The sequence below is a fragment of the Etheostoma cragini genome, chromosome 7, assembly GCF_013103735.1.
Source record: "Etheostoma cragini isolate CJK2018 chromosome 7, CSU_Ecrag_1.0, whole genome shotgun sequence".
In the NCBI taxonomy this organism is placed as follows: Eukaryota; Metazoa; Chordata; class Actinopteri; order Perciformes; family Percidae; genus Etheostoma; species Etheostoma cragini.
This window is the reverse complement of record NC_048413.1, coordinates 5,900,188-5,917,572: the sequence shown is the minus strand read 5'-3', so window position 1 is coordinate 5,917,572 and position 17,385 is coordinate 5,900,188. Positions and strand designations below refer to the sequence as shown.

General features: G+C 41.6%; 1 protein-coding gene and 2 long non-coding RNA genes across 3 annotated transcripts in view; 2 read left to right on the top strand and 1 right to left on the bottom strand.

Annotated features, from left to right (window-relative positions):
• Nucleotides 1–1,018: 1,018 nt before the first annotated feature.
• Nucleotides 1,019–6,611, bottom strand: LOC117947910. The gene is made up of 3 exons (XR_004657355.1): nt 6,493–6,611; nt 1,314–1,322; nt 1,019–1,029 (listed from the first exon to the last, which is right to left on the bottom strand). It is a non-coding gene; the product is annotated as an uncharacterized LOC117947910 (long non-coding RNA).
• Nucleotides 4,748–6,246, top strand: fam43b (family with sequence similarity 43 member B). The gene has a single exon (XM_034877269.1). The coding sequence runs from the start codon at nt 4,966–4,968 to the stop codon at nt 5,941–5,943; it is 978 nt and encodes a 325-aa protein (XP_034733160.1). The 5' UTR covers nt 4,748–4,965; the 3' UTR covers nt 5,944–6,246.
• A 2,431-nt stretch (nt 6,612–9,042) lies between the features above and the next one.
• Nucleotides 9,043–17,385, top strand: part of LOC117947911 — a 19,815-nt gene continuing 11,472 nt past the window's right edge. The window contains exon 1 of the long non-coding RNA XR_004657356.1: nt 9,043–9,055. This is a non-coding gene — a long non-coding RNA (uncharacterized LOC117947911). The remainder of the gene's footprint in view (nt 9,056–17,385) is intronic.

Here is a 17,385-nt window from a genome sequence, read left to right as displayed (position 1 = left end):
AGGCCTAAAATGCCCCAAAAGTCATATTAAAAAAACATTCCATGGGTTAACATGAAACCTGCTTATTACACAACTTTGTTGAATATTTGAGTCTGATTTGTCAATTCTATGGTCTGTTTTTTTTCTGTATGCAAACTATGAAAGACCATTTATAAAAGACTGTTGCTAAGTGTAGTATATTTTAGAGTTTTTAGTAGAGTTCAGAGATGTCTAAAGTATTCACATCCATTACTCAACTAGGCGTATCAACTCAAGCTTTTTACTCGAGTAAAAGTGTGAAGTACTGGCTTCAAAACTACAATGCAAGTATAAAAGTACATGTAATGTAAGATGGGTAAATTTTATCAATAAGCTTTTTCAAATTAGACGGTGAGTTTTAGAAACAATTAGCCTGTGGTACTTGGGTGTGCAGAGCATTCCAAAGGAGTTGTTTTTGCATCCAAGCATAACAAAAAAGTCTTCTTCTAGCTACTCTACCTGGCTACCAACCTCCTGGTCCAGGTACGGCAAGGGATGTAGAAGGCTTGGCTGGTCCAGCTGCTACTAACCTCCTGGTCCAGGTACTGCCAGGGATGTAGAAGGGTTGGCTGGTCCTCCTGGCCACCAACCTCCTGATCCAGGTACGTCCAGGGATGTAAAAGAATTACTGGGAATTTAGTTTGTATCCACAATGTTAATGTTGTACAATGTTCTAGTCTATTGTTCAGGTGCCGTCGGAAATTCCACCGGGTGTCTTTCACTTTGGCCTGATGTCTACCTTTTGCTTTCTCTGTGTTGGCATTCTAACCTCCGGCTGATTTCTGTGGACTATGGTTAACTGCTCCTCAGATCTCTGCATGATAAATCTAGACAGTTAGCTAGACTATCTGAACAATCTGAGTTTTCTGTTGCACGAAAAAAACATAAAAAACCTTTGAAAATACAGTAGATATGTTCCAACCAAACAAGTTCCTTGCAGAGGCTGTTTTGCAGAGGCCAAGGAAATTGTGATTGGTTTAAAGAAATGTCAATGCACCAGATCACGTTTTTCTCCCATCCCGAAATGCTGTGTGGACTAGCCAGACCCCCCTCTGCAGCTCAGTGGACGAATGTCTTGCAATGCGAGACAACTGCGAATTGAACCCACTTTGTGTCATGGTCCTGCATCAATCGCTTGGGGGTTCTAAGCAGGTTTATCATACTTAGCAACGAGCCTTTATACATAGCAGTTTGTTATACTTTGCAACAGTATGTCATACAGAAAACAATGACAGGGAATGGCTATTATTGGCCAATCAGAATCAAATATTCAACAAAGCCTTGTAGTTATTTACAATAATGACCTGCTTGCTCTACTTTATCCCTTACTTAACATCAGCATTTTGGCTAATGTCAATGCGCATTTTTGCATGCTAAACTTTTTCTTTCAACTTTTTAGCTGAAAGCCCTGCTGTGCTTACTGTAAGTAAAGCCTCACAGAACAACAGCTGAGTCAATAGTAAAGCACTGATGCATTTACTGTGTTTTATCAACATTAGTTCCAGTGGAAAAGCATAATAAACAAAAGGCAAAAGTAATTCACAACCATGGACTGTAGTATTTTACAATCGAAAAAAACTGATTGTTGTAAGCAGCATTTGATCATGATCCCAACATTGCATGTCTTGTTTCATTGTCCAGTAAATTTTATCAGTGTTTGGGCATTTTGTATCTTGTTTTATTGGTAGATCTGTTGTATGTTTTAACAGTTATTATTTAGCATGGTTTTGATAATTGCTGTGGACATTGATAATTGCTGTGGACATCGAGGCTATTTTCATAAACAGATATTTCAACCTCTCCATTTTCAAAAATAACATTGTGCACAGCTGTAAGTTTACAATTCCATTCAATTTTATTTATAGTATCAATTCATAAAAAGAGTTATCTCAAGACACTTTACAGATAGAGTAGGTCTAGACCATACTCCAGAATTTAAAAGGACCCAACAGTTCTAGTAGTTTCCTCCAGAGCAAGCAACAGTGCAACAGTGGCGAGGGAAAACTTCCTTTTAGGCAGAAACCTCGAACAGACCCAGGCTCTTGGTAGGCGGTGTCTGACGACAGGTTGGGGTTAAAATGAAGAGTGGCAATAACAGTCACAAAAAATTAGAATCATCATTTAGCTTTTTCAAAAAAGTGTAGATATGCAATTAATGCCGTCAAGAGCATGTCAAACCTGTAGGTGGCAGTGTAACGAGAAGCTCAAGCCCAAGTAAGCCAAACAGATTACCCTAAATGGCAACAACAGCAGTAAGTCACTTCCTCTCTCTTATCTTCTCTTCCTCGGGTTTCTAAACCTCCGTTTGTCTCAGTTTGCAAACGAAGATTTCCACAATCTCCACTTTGGCCCGAGTTTTTACAAAGACTCGTTTTCAGAAGTGAATTTGTCCGTTTGTGTGTAAATGAAGCACCTAAACGAAGGGAAATTATATATTATTATATATAGGGAAATCTTTTTTTTATAGTTTCCTAACAGTCTTAAGGTTGGCCACACACTCTCTTGCTGTGCGTGTGGTTTACAAAGCATCTCATGGGCCACTGAGAATAACCAGGCTTAATAAAGAGAAGTGAAAAGATACCAACAGAAACAGAATTCCAAATAGTGCTCTCTTAGAGGCACTATCTCACATCTTTATGTGAGATAGTGCCTCTAAAGCCAATCAAAGACAATCAATATATATTTCTATGCATGGTTTTCATTATTTCTCAGCACACACGTCAGTGTTAAAAAAAAAAAGAGACGTTGTTCAGTGTTGCCACAGTAACCTCTCAGCACAGAACTTCATCCACCATCTACACTTGACGATCCCGTCTGTGTTGCTCAGCGGCAGGCACACATGATACTTCTTTTGATTCATTGCATGAGAATCCTCCTCCAAAGAGAGCAGCCACTCTTCTCTGCCATTATTACACGGTTTTAGCCGGTGATACAGATGTTTGGACACACTGCATTATTGTAGCACAGATAGTGCTCATTCAGACCTCCTAGAAATTACACATTTCTACTAATTTGAAAAGCAAATATGATTAACGGAAAAACATAATGGCATCCAGATGTTTTATCAGCAAAAGGAAACGTTTTAAATGACTGCATCTGTAGAGTCACAAAAGGTTGTTTATGCAAAACAACTCAACGTATTTATTTTTCTACAGTATCTGCTTGTTATCCAGGTTATCCAGGTAGACTTAGATTCTACAACCATGCTAACACGGTGAAGTAACATCAGCATGCTAACATGCTGCGACGTACAGTATAGGAACAATGAATATCTTTACAAAATGGGCCAATTTACCTGGTAGATATTTCACAGAATAAGTGAAAGCTTTGAACTGCTGGTGGCACTATAGTCTCACTAAGCAGCGGACTCAATAAAGGTGAAATAGCCTCAAGAAGGAACTTGTTTTGGTGGAACATGTGTATGTTCAAAGGTTGTTTTAGTCGTCAACAAAAAAACTCTGACAGGACAAATAGTCTAGTTAGCTGTCAGGATTTACCCTGCAGAGATCTGAGGACCAGGTAACCGTAGTCCTCAGTAATCCACCAGAAGTTAAAACGCCAACTCAAAGGAAGGTGACGGATGTCCGGCCAAAATGAAGGACTTCGGGCGGAATTTCTGGCAGCACATGAAAATGAAACATTGTCGATATAGACTAGTCACACTATAGGAAAAGTTGGGGATTCAAAATCAGTAGGCTTCAGTCTCTGGGGACAATAAATGCCAATGTACAAAGTTTCCTGGTCAGCCATTCAATAAATTGGAGATATTTCAGTCTGGACTGGCCCGAGAGACCGACTGTCAGACGAACATTGCCGTCCCTACAGCGATGCTGCCAGCTGTCCAAGGTCAATTTGACCTGAAGCACAAGGCAGGATTTCCTCACATTTTCAACAATTAACTAAAATCATGTTATTGGCTAAACAAATTAGTATAACACCTTTTTTAGGAGACACAGTTGAGTTTAGACAGTATTTAGCGTAATAGCCTCATTTGAAGAGATGATATGCAATTAGTAACAAAATTGCATTGTGTAGAATATAAATCACATTTTCAGTTACAAATAAACTGGGACTCTTTATTTCAAATGCATATTTTATGTTTTTTCATTAGAATCTTCAGACATGTGAAAACTATTTTTAGTCCCAGAAACTTGCTTTTTTCTTTGAGTTTCTCTTGAATTAATTAGCAACACCACTCTAATGGAAGTCCAAACCATTTACATATATTCATAGAGTTTGTTAAAGATGGAAATTCTGAAGTTTTGAGGTAGTTGTACTTCAAAGTGCTGATGACACCAGACGTTTTACAGCATGCAGAGGACAGTACATACTTTACTTTAGTTGTTACACAGTGTTAGTCCGTGTTTTAACAGAGGGATGGATTGATTTTGTGTTTTCAATCATCTACTCACAAGATCAATCCGTTGACACACTAAACATGAATAGCTCATGACATTCTAGGAACTTGATTGACTTTAACAGCCAAAATAACAACTCACATATGTCCCCTGAGAGACAGTGAGTAGGCGATGTACCCTTTCCTCAGGTTTACAACAAACATAAATATAGTGATACCTCAGTGCAAAGCTGGACGGATAAACAATGCTTTGGAAGTGAGCCATTTGGAAGCAAAACAACGAAGCAGGGAGGGGGATGAGGCTGCCTGAGCGCCAGGCTGAGACTCCTGCGCTGATCAGGGCTGCATGATGCAGACAACAGAGGAAAAAGACGAGGAGGAGGAGGAGGAGGAGAAAGGAGGAGCGAGTGAGCGGGGGAACAGACTGGCTGAAGCTTGCAGCTCTCAGTCTCTCCTCTGTGCTTAGTGAAGCAGCTTCGTTTTGCTCTCCCTCTTACACAACCCTGCCTCTCCTACTCTTTTGCCTGAGCTGACAAGAGCAAACGCAGCAGCCAAAACAGGGGCTCACTCGCTCCAACTCTCCGTGTGCCATGCTGCCCTGGAGGAGGAATAAGTTTGTTCTGGTGGAGGATGAGGCCAAGTCTAAACCCAAGAGCCTGGGGACAGGGCTGACCTACCAATCCATCCTCTCCTCTCTTCTTCGCTCCTGTCCGGACTTGCTGCCCGAGTGCCCCTTCGACTGGGTGGGCAGCATCTTCCACACCAAACGGCAAAAGGTGGAACTGAACAAAGAGGAGCCTGTTTACAACGTGCGCTACCTGGGGAGTGTGGTTACCATCACGGCAAAGGGAGATGGCTGCACCCAGGAGGCGGTGGCCAAGATCTGGGCTAGGAGCAACTACGGGGAGCAGAGTGTCAAGATGAGGCTAACCGTGGGGCCGCAGGGCATCAGGATGAGCGCTGACAAATCTGGGAAAAAGAAACCCATCCATCTTTACTCACTGAACAGAATCACGTACTGCGGGGCTGACCCGTGTCGGCCCAAGATTCTGGCTTGGATCTACAGGCACCAGGTCAAGAACATGGCCGTGGTGCTCCGGTGCCACGCAGTCCTGGTTAGCAAGTCGGAGAAGGCCCAGGCCATCGGTCGCAGCCTCTACCAGAACGCCACCTCCGCATTCAGCGAGTTCAAGCGGCTGAAGCGTCAGAGCGATTTCCGGCACTGCCAGCAGCAGTTACTGGGGGACGAGGCGGTACCCCTGATGCCACTGAGGAGGCTGCTGAACGGGCAGTGCCATTACAGACCGCCGGCCGGCAACCCTGGTAGCGCCACCCGCCTCTGCTCCATCACAGAGGAAGAAGAGGAGGAGGCGGACATGGAAAATGAGAGGCAAGAGATGGAGGAACCAGATGAGCAGAAGAAGCAGGTTTTTACAACAAAAACAGACCCGACTCAGTTATTATCAGAGCTGGACATTGGGGATATTGCCAGACTGGAGCAGTGCCAAATCAACTTTGTCAGTGACAGCAACAACAACACGTTTACATTCATAACCTCTCTGGTGTGACAGTTCAAAGAATTCTGCAACACTACAGTAACACATTCCTCTCTTGGCCCTTCTCTGGTACCCCCACTCAGGCTCCCTCCTTCCCCGTTCCATGTAATGTGAAGTGTTTACTAGAAACTTCTCCTACTACCGGGTGGTGGAGAAAAGGAAGAGGATCTTTCTGCGGGAGCACTTCCCATGCTGGTCAGATGGCTCAGATGCTGGTTTTAACGATAGCAGTTTGGGAAACTGCGTGTTTACAAAGACGGCCGGGGATGCACAGACTGACGATAGCACAATGACAAATTAGGACAATGGTTTCAGGAAAAAAATAAGAGATCACTGGGTCACATGTTGATCACAGCACCAAGCAGGATGTGTTTTATTAGTCCTCTATCCTCTATTTGTGAGTATAATTCATGCCACGTTTGCCAGCGGGAACATTTTTTGGATTGACTTTTTTAAGGAAGGTTCTTTGTAAATTTCTGTAATTTTTCTAATATGACAATCCTCACTGAAACTCTTCAGACTGACCTTTTCTGATTGCTTACAATCGCAAGAAGCTATCACCACGGCCGATTAATGAATAAGGGTGTTATTAAGGAAGCAAGCCATTGAGTCGACATGTTTATTGCTGTCACTTATTACGGTTCTTATCATTTATGCATGACATGTCAGCAGTAACCTTTTCGTGCTGAGCTTCTGTCTATTTTCATGTGACATCTTTGATCCTCGGGGCTTTCAAAATGAGCACTGTGAATAATGTGTAGCTGAGGATAAAATACACAACTGTTCAAGTAGCAATGTCTTTTCATATACCAATTGCTTTGTCACCTGGTTTGGCAAAACAACAGCAGAAACAGATTTCAATTTGCCTTTGCTTTTTAGGCAAGTATTGCTAATGCAGTTTTTCCACATTACAATGCACTTACAAATGCAGATGGACCCATACAATTTAACAAAAACTGTTTTGAATATGATTTTAGCAAATTTCCTGTTGATAATTTGTGTCCTATTGTCTAAGATGCATTGTGATTATTATGAGATGAAGCTATTTTCCCAATATGATGAATAAAAATTACCATAACTTGGGTCTACTTCTTGAATCACGGAGGGAGGGTATTTATAGATGTTTTCAGAGATTATTTAAATCAATCCAACTATTTTTTCACTAGTGTGCATTTGCATATTTCTAATGTAAAAATATGCCTGACCTACACTTCCAAAAGGGAAAAAAACTCCTTCACACCAGCATAATCTGCTTCCTGAGCTATACAACTGTATGAAAAGATGTTTTTTTGTCACAAGAAAAGACAACTTTACACTGCCAGTCTGTCCAATTAGATGTCAATGTGGTTGGATACCTTTCTTCAGGCCTTGTACTGGGTTCTCAGCCTTTTCTTAATCTGAGGGGAGCAATTAATCAGCAGATTGGATTGTCCAGGAAATGAACATAAAGCACCTGCCTCGGCAGGACAGCTGTCAGGCTCTGACAGAAGCAAGTGATCCAAAACGGGGACCGGGAAGTTGACTCACCCTATCAACCACTTAACTGCAAACATCAGCAATTTCAGTGACGACAGAGTCTTTAAAATCTTTTACTGGAATCAGCAAGTGACGACCATGAACCAGTACCTGGAGATTAATATAGTCCATGTTATTTTACAATATAACCTAGCAGAACTGAATCGTCAATATGTTGATGATCTGGGGAGTTATTGAAAGCCGAACTGCACATGCATTCAGTTTAATTGTTTTACATAACAACATCAAAAGCTGTTTGATTTGACAGAGCCTTGTATCAGAAAACAGAATAATTTAGAGTTGGTTTATATAAATAAGATGGGTTCTTCTGAAGGTATACTTTCAGCTGGAACCTTTAAAATCAATACTTTTCTTCTCCAGGAATAAGCTACCTCTGAAAACCTAAAGGGACCTGAAGTCAGAAGATAGATGATGAAGGATTCCTGTGTCCTTGCCACACAACTCATTGCAATAGCTACACATTGTGAATCCTAAGAGGAACCATTTTTATCGCATTTATTAAACTTGACTAGCATTTTAATCTCCAGCCAGTTTGACAGGCTCCTGTTCAGCATTTATAAAGTCAGATATACACAGACAGAAGGTGATAAAGTCACTGTTTTCTCACTGACGTTAATGCAGAATGCATTTTGTCCGACACGCTGCCAGCGTTATGTTAACATGGAGTGGTTAGAGGAACCACAGTGCTTTTATGTAAACATAACTCTTTGTCAGGGAAGCAAAAGAGAGGGAGCAGATGGCAGCAGCAAGGTGCACACTGGCCTGTATCACAGCCATCTTCCCAAATAGGAAAGGCCTCAAGGCTAGATCCAAAGGTTGTTGTGGATGGCCACAGCATCAGACACAGGAGATACTCTTAACTGACACAAAATCAAATGAAATGTGTCACAGCACTGGCCTGGCAAGTTTCACACATAATCATGCTGTGCCTATTTACAGCAGGGTGTCTGTGGAGACCCCAAAAGCTGCTTGTGCCTGCACACAGCTGTTCAAAGGCTTTCTCATCCTCGTGCAGAGTCTGCGAGGCAAAACACAGAGAGATGAGTGACAGCACCGCCGGCCGACTCGCCTCCATCACGGCCAGGAGAAGAGGAGGAACACAGTGTTATAGCCGAGGGCAGCTGGCAGCAGGCGGTGGTCCGTTTTGTTCCAGTGATAATTATATAAAAAAGTGTTGAGCAGCTTTTGTGTGAGGATGGCAGAGAGGAAGGACACTGTGGACCGGCGACACTCCACTCAGTACTCAGTACAAAGAGAAGAACAGTGTAATATCTTGTAAAAAAAAAAAGTGTCTGTGTGTTTTAGAGTCCATGCAGCTGACTACAGACATTTTGCTCAACATTAAAACTGACCTTACTTCTCCCAAAAAGTCAATTTTAGACAATATACGGAGTTTGTGTCTGTCCCCTAGAATGGCACTTATGTGTTTTCTGTTGTGACCTCCCTATTGGAAAGGACAATATTGTTTGTTTGAGCCTCAATCACTGTTAAATGATAACGTAACAACATTGTGGTTAAGATTTGTTTAGGTCAAGGCACAAACATGACTTGGTCAGGTTTATGGAAAGGGCTATGGTTTGATGAATAAGTACAAAATTAAGGTTTTGGGAACTTTTCTTGTCACTGTTACAATGATAAACACTTTGTGTGTAACTTTTTGATATTAATGAACGTCCGTTACATTCAAGCCAAATGGGTTGCTTCAAAGCTAATTAAGACTATCAGCTCCACACAACTCTCTCTGTGTTTCTCAGTGTAACTATGTTCAGAAGATTATGGCGTTTGTTCACTTTCCCGCAAGTGAAGATGATGACCTCTTCTGGAGAGTCCATCGGGTTTATAATCCTCTGTTTTTTCCGTGGCTACTAGCAACTACACGGTGGAGGGGGGGGGCACGTGTGGGATCATTGTGTCATGTGGACGCGCTGACCGTGTTGCTGTCATTACTTAGAACTCCTCATGGGGGACACAGAAACTACGCACTAGGGTTCAGTGAGGGAACAATCAGTGGAAAATTGGAAACGAACAGAAGTGTTTGTCTACCATTTTGTTCACCCATACACCCACGTGAACTTTGTCGCTCAAGGATTTCTAACCCTGTCACTGAAGGTCCCATTCATAAGCTCAGGGAAGCGTCTCTGCCCTGCTCACTACTGTTGGTGGGGTAGTTAATAAGATGTGCATTTGTCAAACCCACTAGTTTGTCTTCATCAAAGAAGTCTTTTCTCTTATAAAACCAAAAAACACTTCATATAATAAAGCATACATTTTGCAAAAGTAAGTTACCTGGTGCAGCATCTTTATAGTGATGCATCAAACTGTAATGGGCTCATTTCTGCCCCTTGGAAATACCCGTTGGTACTTGACGCTTAGTGAGAACTGCAGTTATATCAGATATCCCCCCCTCCGAGCAGCCACACAGAAACAATAAGCGCATTCCAAACTCACAAGAAAGCTACAAGCCATGCACAGGCGAGATTCATGTACTATGTGCAGTGTTTTCAAACTGTATTTTCTGGTTACAACACAGAAGACTTGGATGAAGACTGACTGGTTGCTTTTGCAAATTGTCTAGTTAACTTCCCCACCCCTCCTTTTAAATAACAGTGCAGATGGGACCTTCTGGACAAGACACAGTGGACAAGAGAGTCTCCCACGCTGTCGATTAGACAGTCTCACATACTGTGGACGACACAGACTCAAACGAGGCTATAAAACACCATTGGTTGACACTTTGTATGCCGTTTTGGGGCACTGAAACGATCAATGCTGTTATTCTTTTGGGGAGGACAGTCTCCATTTCTTGCGTTATTTTGAGGTTCCTATCATTTTATAATCGAAGGAGAATTCTTCAGTAAGAGTTCAAATGATTACACTATCAAAGCTAACAAGCATCGTTTTCCATCTCATGCATATCTTACAGCGTATTCTAAGAAAAGGAGTTGCACGCTTTGCACTTTGCAAATGAGATGCCCTGCAATTTTCTGCTCAGCAACACTGTCAAAACCGTACTGAGACGGAGGATTTCTGTTGGTACAAACAAGCACATTCAGGATTTCTTTTTAAGCTCGACTGAAAAACATGGCATGTTACACAACACATTTTCCACATAGTCTTACAGTGAACGAAAACTCATTATACTAAGTTGTCAAGTAGTCTCCTAAGGCAACTACTGTTTCTGTTGAGTGTAAAGACTCATAAAAAAAGAAATCCTGAGTGCCAGTAAGCATAACTATACAGCTGAGTAATTCATGAGAATCAGGAATAAGTTACTGCCATGAAATATTAATGGTTTCATCCCCTAAAAACATAATAAGTAATGCCAACACTGTCTGGGAAGAAGTCTGAGATGAAAAATCATGCCTCTGAAAAGGTGTGTGTGCATCTTGTTTACTTATAGTGTCCAGGAAAGTGAATAATATCTCTGCTGTCTCATTTGTGCCTGGAACAGTGCATGTTTTTTTTGTACCAAGGCCAAAGCTGCAGATACATTTTTTGTGTCAAAACAATTGAATCCTACAGACTTAGATAGTGTTTCAGTACGCTTCCCTGCACATCCATTCACTCGCTTTTTGCTGCTTACTTTATTGAAAATGAGCCACCGAAGACGTTACCTGCTCTTTCCAATATTACACCAGTTTAAATTACACATTGCAAAATTGGAAAATGCCTCTTGAACAATTTTTTTGTAATAATGTTACGCAAATGAGAGAAGGTAATTATTATGAAACCTACAAGAGGAAACATAATGACCCTTTCACACACCAGCTGATGTCTTTCCACCACAGGCTACAAAACAAGAGGATTGCAGGAAGGTTGCACGTATCTTTCGTCCCCTGACGTCACCAGAGAGCCATTAAACAGACTGATTATGGAATCAATAACCCGGGAGCACTGTAGTGCAATTTTACGGCACCCGATTGGATACAGTGCTGCTCATGTCCTCGCGGGGTCTGCTTTCATTGTTTTGTGTTTGTTGTGCGTCAGCCGCTTTGCTGCTTGTAATGGTGGGGTCTGGTTACGCTCTGCATCCATCCCCTGTGACAGACGCTGCTGTAACTACATTCTGACATCAACAGTGCTCAAAGGAATCAGGTTTGGATTGAAAAAGTCAAATATGAAGACAGCTTTTGCATTTGTCCTCATGATCACATGGGATTTTGGAGGAAATGTTCAACGTATTTGAGAAATATGCTAATAACAACAAGTCAACAATATGGGTCGTTTGCTCCCTCTAACCCTCTCATACTACCCACAAGAGTATTCATAAAAAGCTTCCCTGGTGGTGGCAGGAAAGACAACCTCATTTCTAAACCAGAGAATGGATCGGTCGCGGTTTTGAACCTTAAGGTTGCAATTTTAGTAACATCCTTAAAATTGTGATATAGTCGCAGTTTGGTTATGTTTAGGCGCAAAAACTATTTGGTTAAGTTTTGAAAAAGACTTTAGTTTGGGTTTAAATCAGACGTTACTTACAGAGGTGATGGTGAATGTGAATTTCAACCTCATTGTTTACTTTTAGTTTTAAAAGAGAACTCCGGTCAATTCCAACACGTAGCTCTGTTGTCTGTAAATGTGGAGGTCTGTCAGTAGAGAGAAAAACTAACCAATCAGGTTTGTCAGTAGAGAAAAAAACTAAACAATCAGGTCTGTCAGTAGAGGAAAACTAACCAATCGGTGCTGCCTACACTGCATTATCCTTCTGCTAGAGTTAGCACCCAACAGGCTCAAACAGGGTAAGTTGTGAACATGTTTTCAGCCTCTAAACATGTTTAAAATGTCATTAAAAGTCCCCCCCCCCATGTGAGGTGATTCCTTCTGAATGAACACAGTGGATCTGACTGCTGGAGATAGAAAGTTGTGCTAATTGAGCTGTTTAGTTATTGTGATAATACTGCGAGGAGTGCTTTGGGACCGTCTACAAACTACAACACCAAAAAGAGATACAAACATATTTTCAAAAATAAGCATATGCTTATTTTTTAAAAGTAAGTGCTGAAGTACAACTAGCAGGAGACAAGTTATAATTGAGGTAAGTTTGGAGACACTAGCTTATTTATTCATTAATTGTTTAGTTTGTTTCTCTTTTCTGTGTTGTCCTTTGTAGACTGTCCCTAAGCTCTCAAACTGCCTTTCGACACAGGAACTAAATTGAATTAACACAACTTTCAAGCATTTCTGTCACATCTCCATCAGTCAGATTAACTGTGATCACTCTGAAAGAATCACTGCAAATGGGGGGCACTTTAAATGACATTTCAAGCATGTTTAGAAGATAAAAACACGTTTAAAACTTGCCCTGTTTGAGCCTGTTCGGTGCTAACTAGCAGGAGGATAACTTGGTGTATAGGCAGCACCGATTGGTTAGTTTTTCTATCTACTGACAGACCTCCACATTTACAAACAAAAGAGCTACATATTGAAATTGACCAGAATTCTCCTTTAACAGCACCCATCCACCACCCTTAAAGCCCATGTTGCAAGTTAAACACCACTGTTGATTATTGGGTACAAAAAGCACTCAAGATATGTATATCATTTTTAAAAATGTCTCCAAATTGTTTTAAAAGTTAGTTTTTGGTCATTTTTGGTATTCGCGGGTTTATGGAGTCAATTCAGCGATGACGTCACTCGAGGGAGCAAATTCTCAGCCTGGCACTAGAACTATGGGGACTGACTGGGATGAGGAAGAGGAGGAAAGGCCAGCAGCCGAATAATTACCAACCCGACAGACGTGAGAGGGCAAATGAGGAATTGTCAAGCTTGTGGGGAAGTCTCATCATTTATCTCCTTTATTTATCTCCTTTATTTAGCAACGCAGCAGTGCATACAGTGACTTTACTTTTTACTGTCAGTGAATAGCAGCGAGTGAACGTCAACGTTTTCTCTCGATCTAGTGACAGGGATCATGTTGTTAGTTCAGATAAGTACTGGTACATTTATCTAGTTATACGAATAGAAAGCATCCCCGAGTGTTAATTCCAAGTGTTTACCTCTAACCTCTGGTGAAAACGTGTCGCTGTTTGGTCGGTGCTTGTGTGTGTGGCGGCGAAGCTGCGGTGGAGAGCGGGTGCTGTAGGCGAGTGAGGGGGTGGAGAGCGGGTGCTGTAGGCGAGTGAGCCTCCGGTCGGGAAGCTCATACCGCGCAGACTCGGCCTACTCTTCATTTATCTTTAACGTCATAAATGTAAATTATGTCCAGGATCTCAGGGGAAAGAAACGAACCACCCAAAAACCCACCCATCTCGTAGGAGCGACGCTTACTATTCCATCCAATACGGTTATGGTACAAAATGCGCACTAATGCCACATGTATGATGTTGACAACATGGGCGCATATATAGGCAACACCAAAGGCAGTCATAATATTTGCCTAGCAGGCTAGGCTAACACTGTTGTGCTAACATCCGGCAGCGTAGCGTTAGCTAGCTATAAACGTGTGAAAAGCCGAGCAACATCCCCGTCTAAGCTGTGTTTCACTTTCAGATCTTTGAGTTCTTGGTTACGTCCATCTTTGAAAAATCTGCCCACCTAACACGGACAAATTATACCCACCTTCCTACCTAGCTAGCTAACCTACAGCGAGCTAGCTAGCTAGCCATACCGGTATGCTAGCTATAGCTATCTCTCTCTCTCTCTCTCTAAATATATCTATCAATACTGCCTATCTGTCTATATGTCTAGCTATTTATATAGGCTATCTATGTATATGTATGTATTATATATAATCTGTTAATGAACACTCTTTCTTGCACTGTTGTCTTCTATCTCTCGTAACTCTCAATGGGCTCTCTAAGCTGGCTGGCCTATAGTCTCCCTTCCGTGACGTCATGCAATGCATTGTGGGAGAAAAGCAAACCACTAAAATATGACCTACTTTTTCGTGTTATTTATGTTTTGTGATACTTTTCAATATCATATACAGTGGATAACTGTTTGAGTGTTTATTACCAACAATCAATAATTGCAAATTTGTTGGAAAATTAAACCTGCAACATGGGCTTTAACTGCCTCCTTATGTGGATATTTGCAGATTTTCTATTTTGTCATCTTGCTTTCTGCTTTTTTTCCTTCATAGTGACTACATATAGCTCATATTTTGCTACTTGAAGAGACAACGTCTGGGATTGTTTTGGGGGGAGGACAGTATTGCTAATATGCTAATATGAGTGAGAGGAAAAGATGGCCCTTACCCCCTAATAGATGAACCTGAAAGCAGACTCAGAACAAGGAGATTCAAATTAAATAAGACAGGCAAAATATACTACATAACTTGTCATTTAGCTTATGCTTTTTCCCAAAGCGACTTACATTTGCTACATATCAGAGGTTGCAAACCTCTGGAGCAACCAGGGGTTAAGTGTCTTGCTCAGGGACACATTGGTTGATATATAAAAAAGGAATGTGTCTAATCCACTGCGCCAGCACCACCGCCAAACTAAGACGTCATCAAAGGTCCAAAAACAAGTTGTGGTCATAAAGTAGTGTAATAGGCACATAAACATGCCTGGAATGCACAGCCTCGAGGCTGGTAAGGGGAATGAGGGACACACCTGTCAAATTAAGGGTTTAACCAAATTTCCAGAAAATCAGCAAAAGAGAATTTGAAAGAATATATGTTTCCAATCACTACTGTTATGTGAATATTAGGAGTTTCAGTTAATTTTCCAGTTGGGTGCTATGAAAGAAAGCTTTGCAGAAAAAGAGGAATGCAACAAGATGTCTTCATCACATGAGCAGCAGTCAACACGCACCCAAGTAAAAACATCATGGCGAAAGTACTTGTTTCATGTTCATTTCAGAAAGGTTACAGGTGTAGCTAGAGTGATATTTAAAGGGGAAGTCTGCGAGAAAGATGATGTTTGAACTCGACACCCAAAGTAGTACACCCCTACCTTCAAAGCTCCTTCACGTGCCACATTTACGTCCCTCTTGTTTCCACTGCCTTTCTCTTTATACATCCATCCATTTTCCCCCTGTCCTGTACATGACCTCCAACAGAATAGCGTTGTATGCTGCTTTGTTTGTTTCCCATTTACATAACCAAGGGCAAGACCGTGAGGAGCTATTCACTAAATTTGACAAAGTTTATTGGATTAGAATCACGGACTCACCGTGAAGTCACTTGTTTCATTTACTTTAGAATGTACTATCTATTCTAAGTCTATTGTTTTTGTTGCACTTCATTAAATTTAGTTTACATCAATACATTAAAACTTTTATGTGATGTTTCAACTTTTTCAGGTTTTATATTAATTAAAAATGGACACCGCAATGAGTTACAGAAGTTAATGAAACAGAGGATATTATGGACGTGACATCAGGACTTTGGCTGTGTAAATGAAGCTAAAGCCGGTTAGCTTAGCATAGGATAGCATAGCATAAAGACTGGAAAAAAGGGGGGGAACAGCAATCCTGGTTCTGTACGAAGGTAAAAACAAACATGGCTTATAAAACCTCTAAAGCTCACTTAAACTCACAAATATGTCACTGCGAGGGGACTGCCTCACAGGATGGCGCCCCAAGCAGCTCGGTGCCTTGCTCAAGGGCACCTCACCCAGGAGACTGCCACTTCTCCAGCTACCAGCCCCCACTTTGTACTTGGACAGTGTGGGGGATTTTAACCAATGATTCCCCGATACAAATTATAATGGTAACAACCTTTTCATGTAAATTTCAGCTTTATGAGCTCATTTGCCAAAATGTCAAACTAGTACTTTAACAAACTTGAGACACAAGTGCAATGAGATCCATAAACAACTGGATCAAGTCTTGCAAATATGGCAAGGTTTTCTCTCATGCCTCATATTTCACCACAGCTATCTCAGCTTATTAACATTCACTTGGTTATAATGAAGATAATGTACCCATTAGATGTCTTTTTTGTTTGTGACTTAAACTTTTAAACCACTGCTGCAGATGTAGAGAGGAAGAACATTAGTCATTTAATTTGCCTCCTTGCTAAAGGCGTCGCATATTTATCTCTTACGAAACACTGGGGGGGGCAACAGAAAAGTAATTGGCGGCAATTATCATCACATTTGCTGCTATTTGCAGAAGCAGTGGAGGTGTACTTGTCATTATACCTGTGGGTCTCTGGGTTCAGTCTAATGCAGCATTGTTAGCTCTTTGATGTCTGAGTAGAAGGCATGACTAATATCATGATGAAATGGTAGCACTTTGGAGAAAGTTTTGTGAAGTAGAAGAAAACAAAGCTCCATCACAGAGGGAAAAAAATCCCTATTTACCCCTAAAGCATTTTTTCCCGACTGCATAGAGGCAATCAGTCCAGTATCCGTCTCCGAGTTTACTATTACCTGGGGAACGGAGAAACAAGGTACCAGAGAGCAATCACACACATATGCACGCATGCATGCACGCACGCACTCTCACACACACACACACACGCACACACACACACACACATGCACACGCACACGCACACACACACACACACACACATACACACATACACACACACACAAATTCAAAAGTCATAAAGCAAACTGGGCCAGGACACATGCACATGCAAAGCTGGGGGCATTTCATTAAGATAGACTGTTTGAGGATAAGATAAGCCTTTTTTCCTGCCTTTGATGAGCTACAGAGAATGGCAGGTGGATAACAGGGGCAATGGAGTGGGTGGACTTGGCCGGCATGATATTGGGTTGGCAAATGGCATAGAGGGCGCCACGTGTGTGGACACGAGCCATGGCCACAGTACCTGAATAAACAAGGATGCACAAAAACAAGCAGGCTGGACCTCCGCAGCCTGTTAGAGGGGACACGCCAGGGCACATTTAAAGCTGCAACAGCCAGAAATTATTTTGGGTCTTCGTTTGCAGATACAGTGGGTACGGAAAGTATTCAGACCCCTTTAAATTTTTCACTCTTTGTTTCATTGCAGCCATTTTCCAA

Bases quoted from the DNA above. Each gene is read 5' to 3' on its own strand.
- fam43b (XM_034877269.1), top strand. From the start codon at position 4,966: ATGCTGCCCTGGAGGAGGAATAAGTTTGTTCTGGTGGAGGATGAGGCC.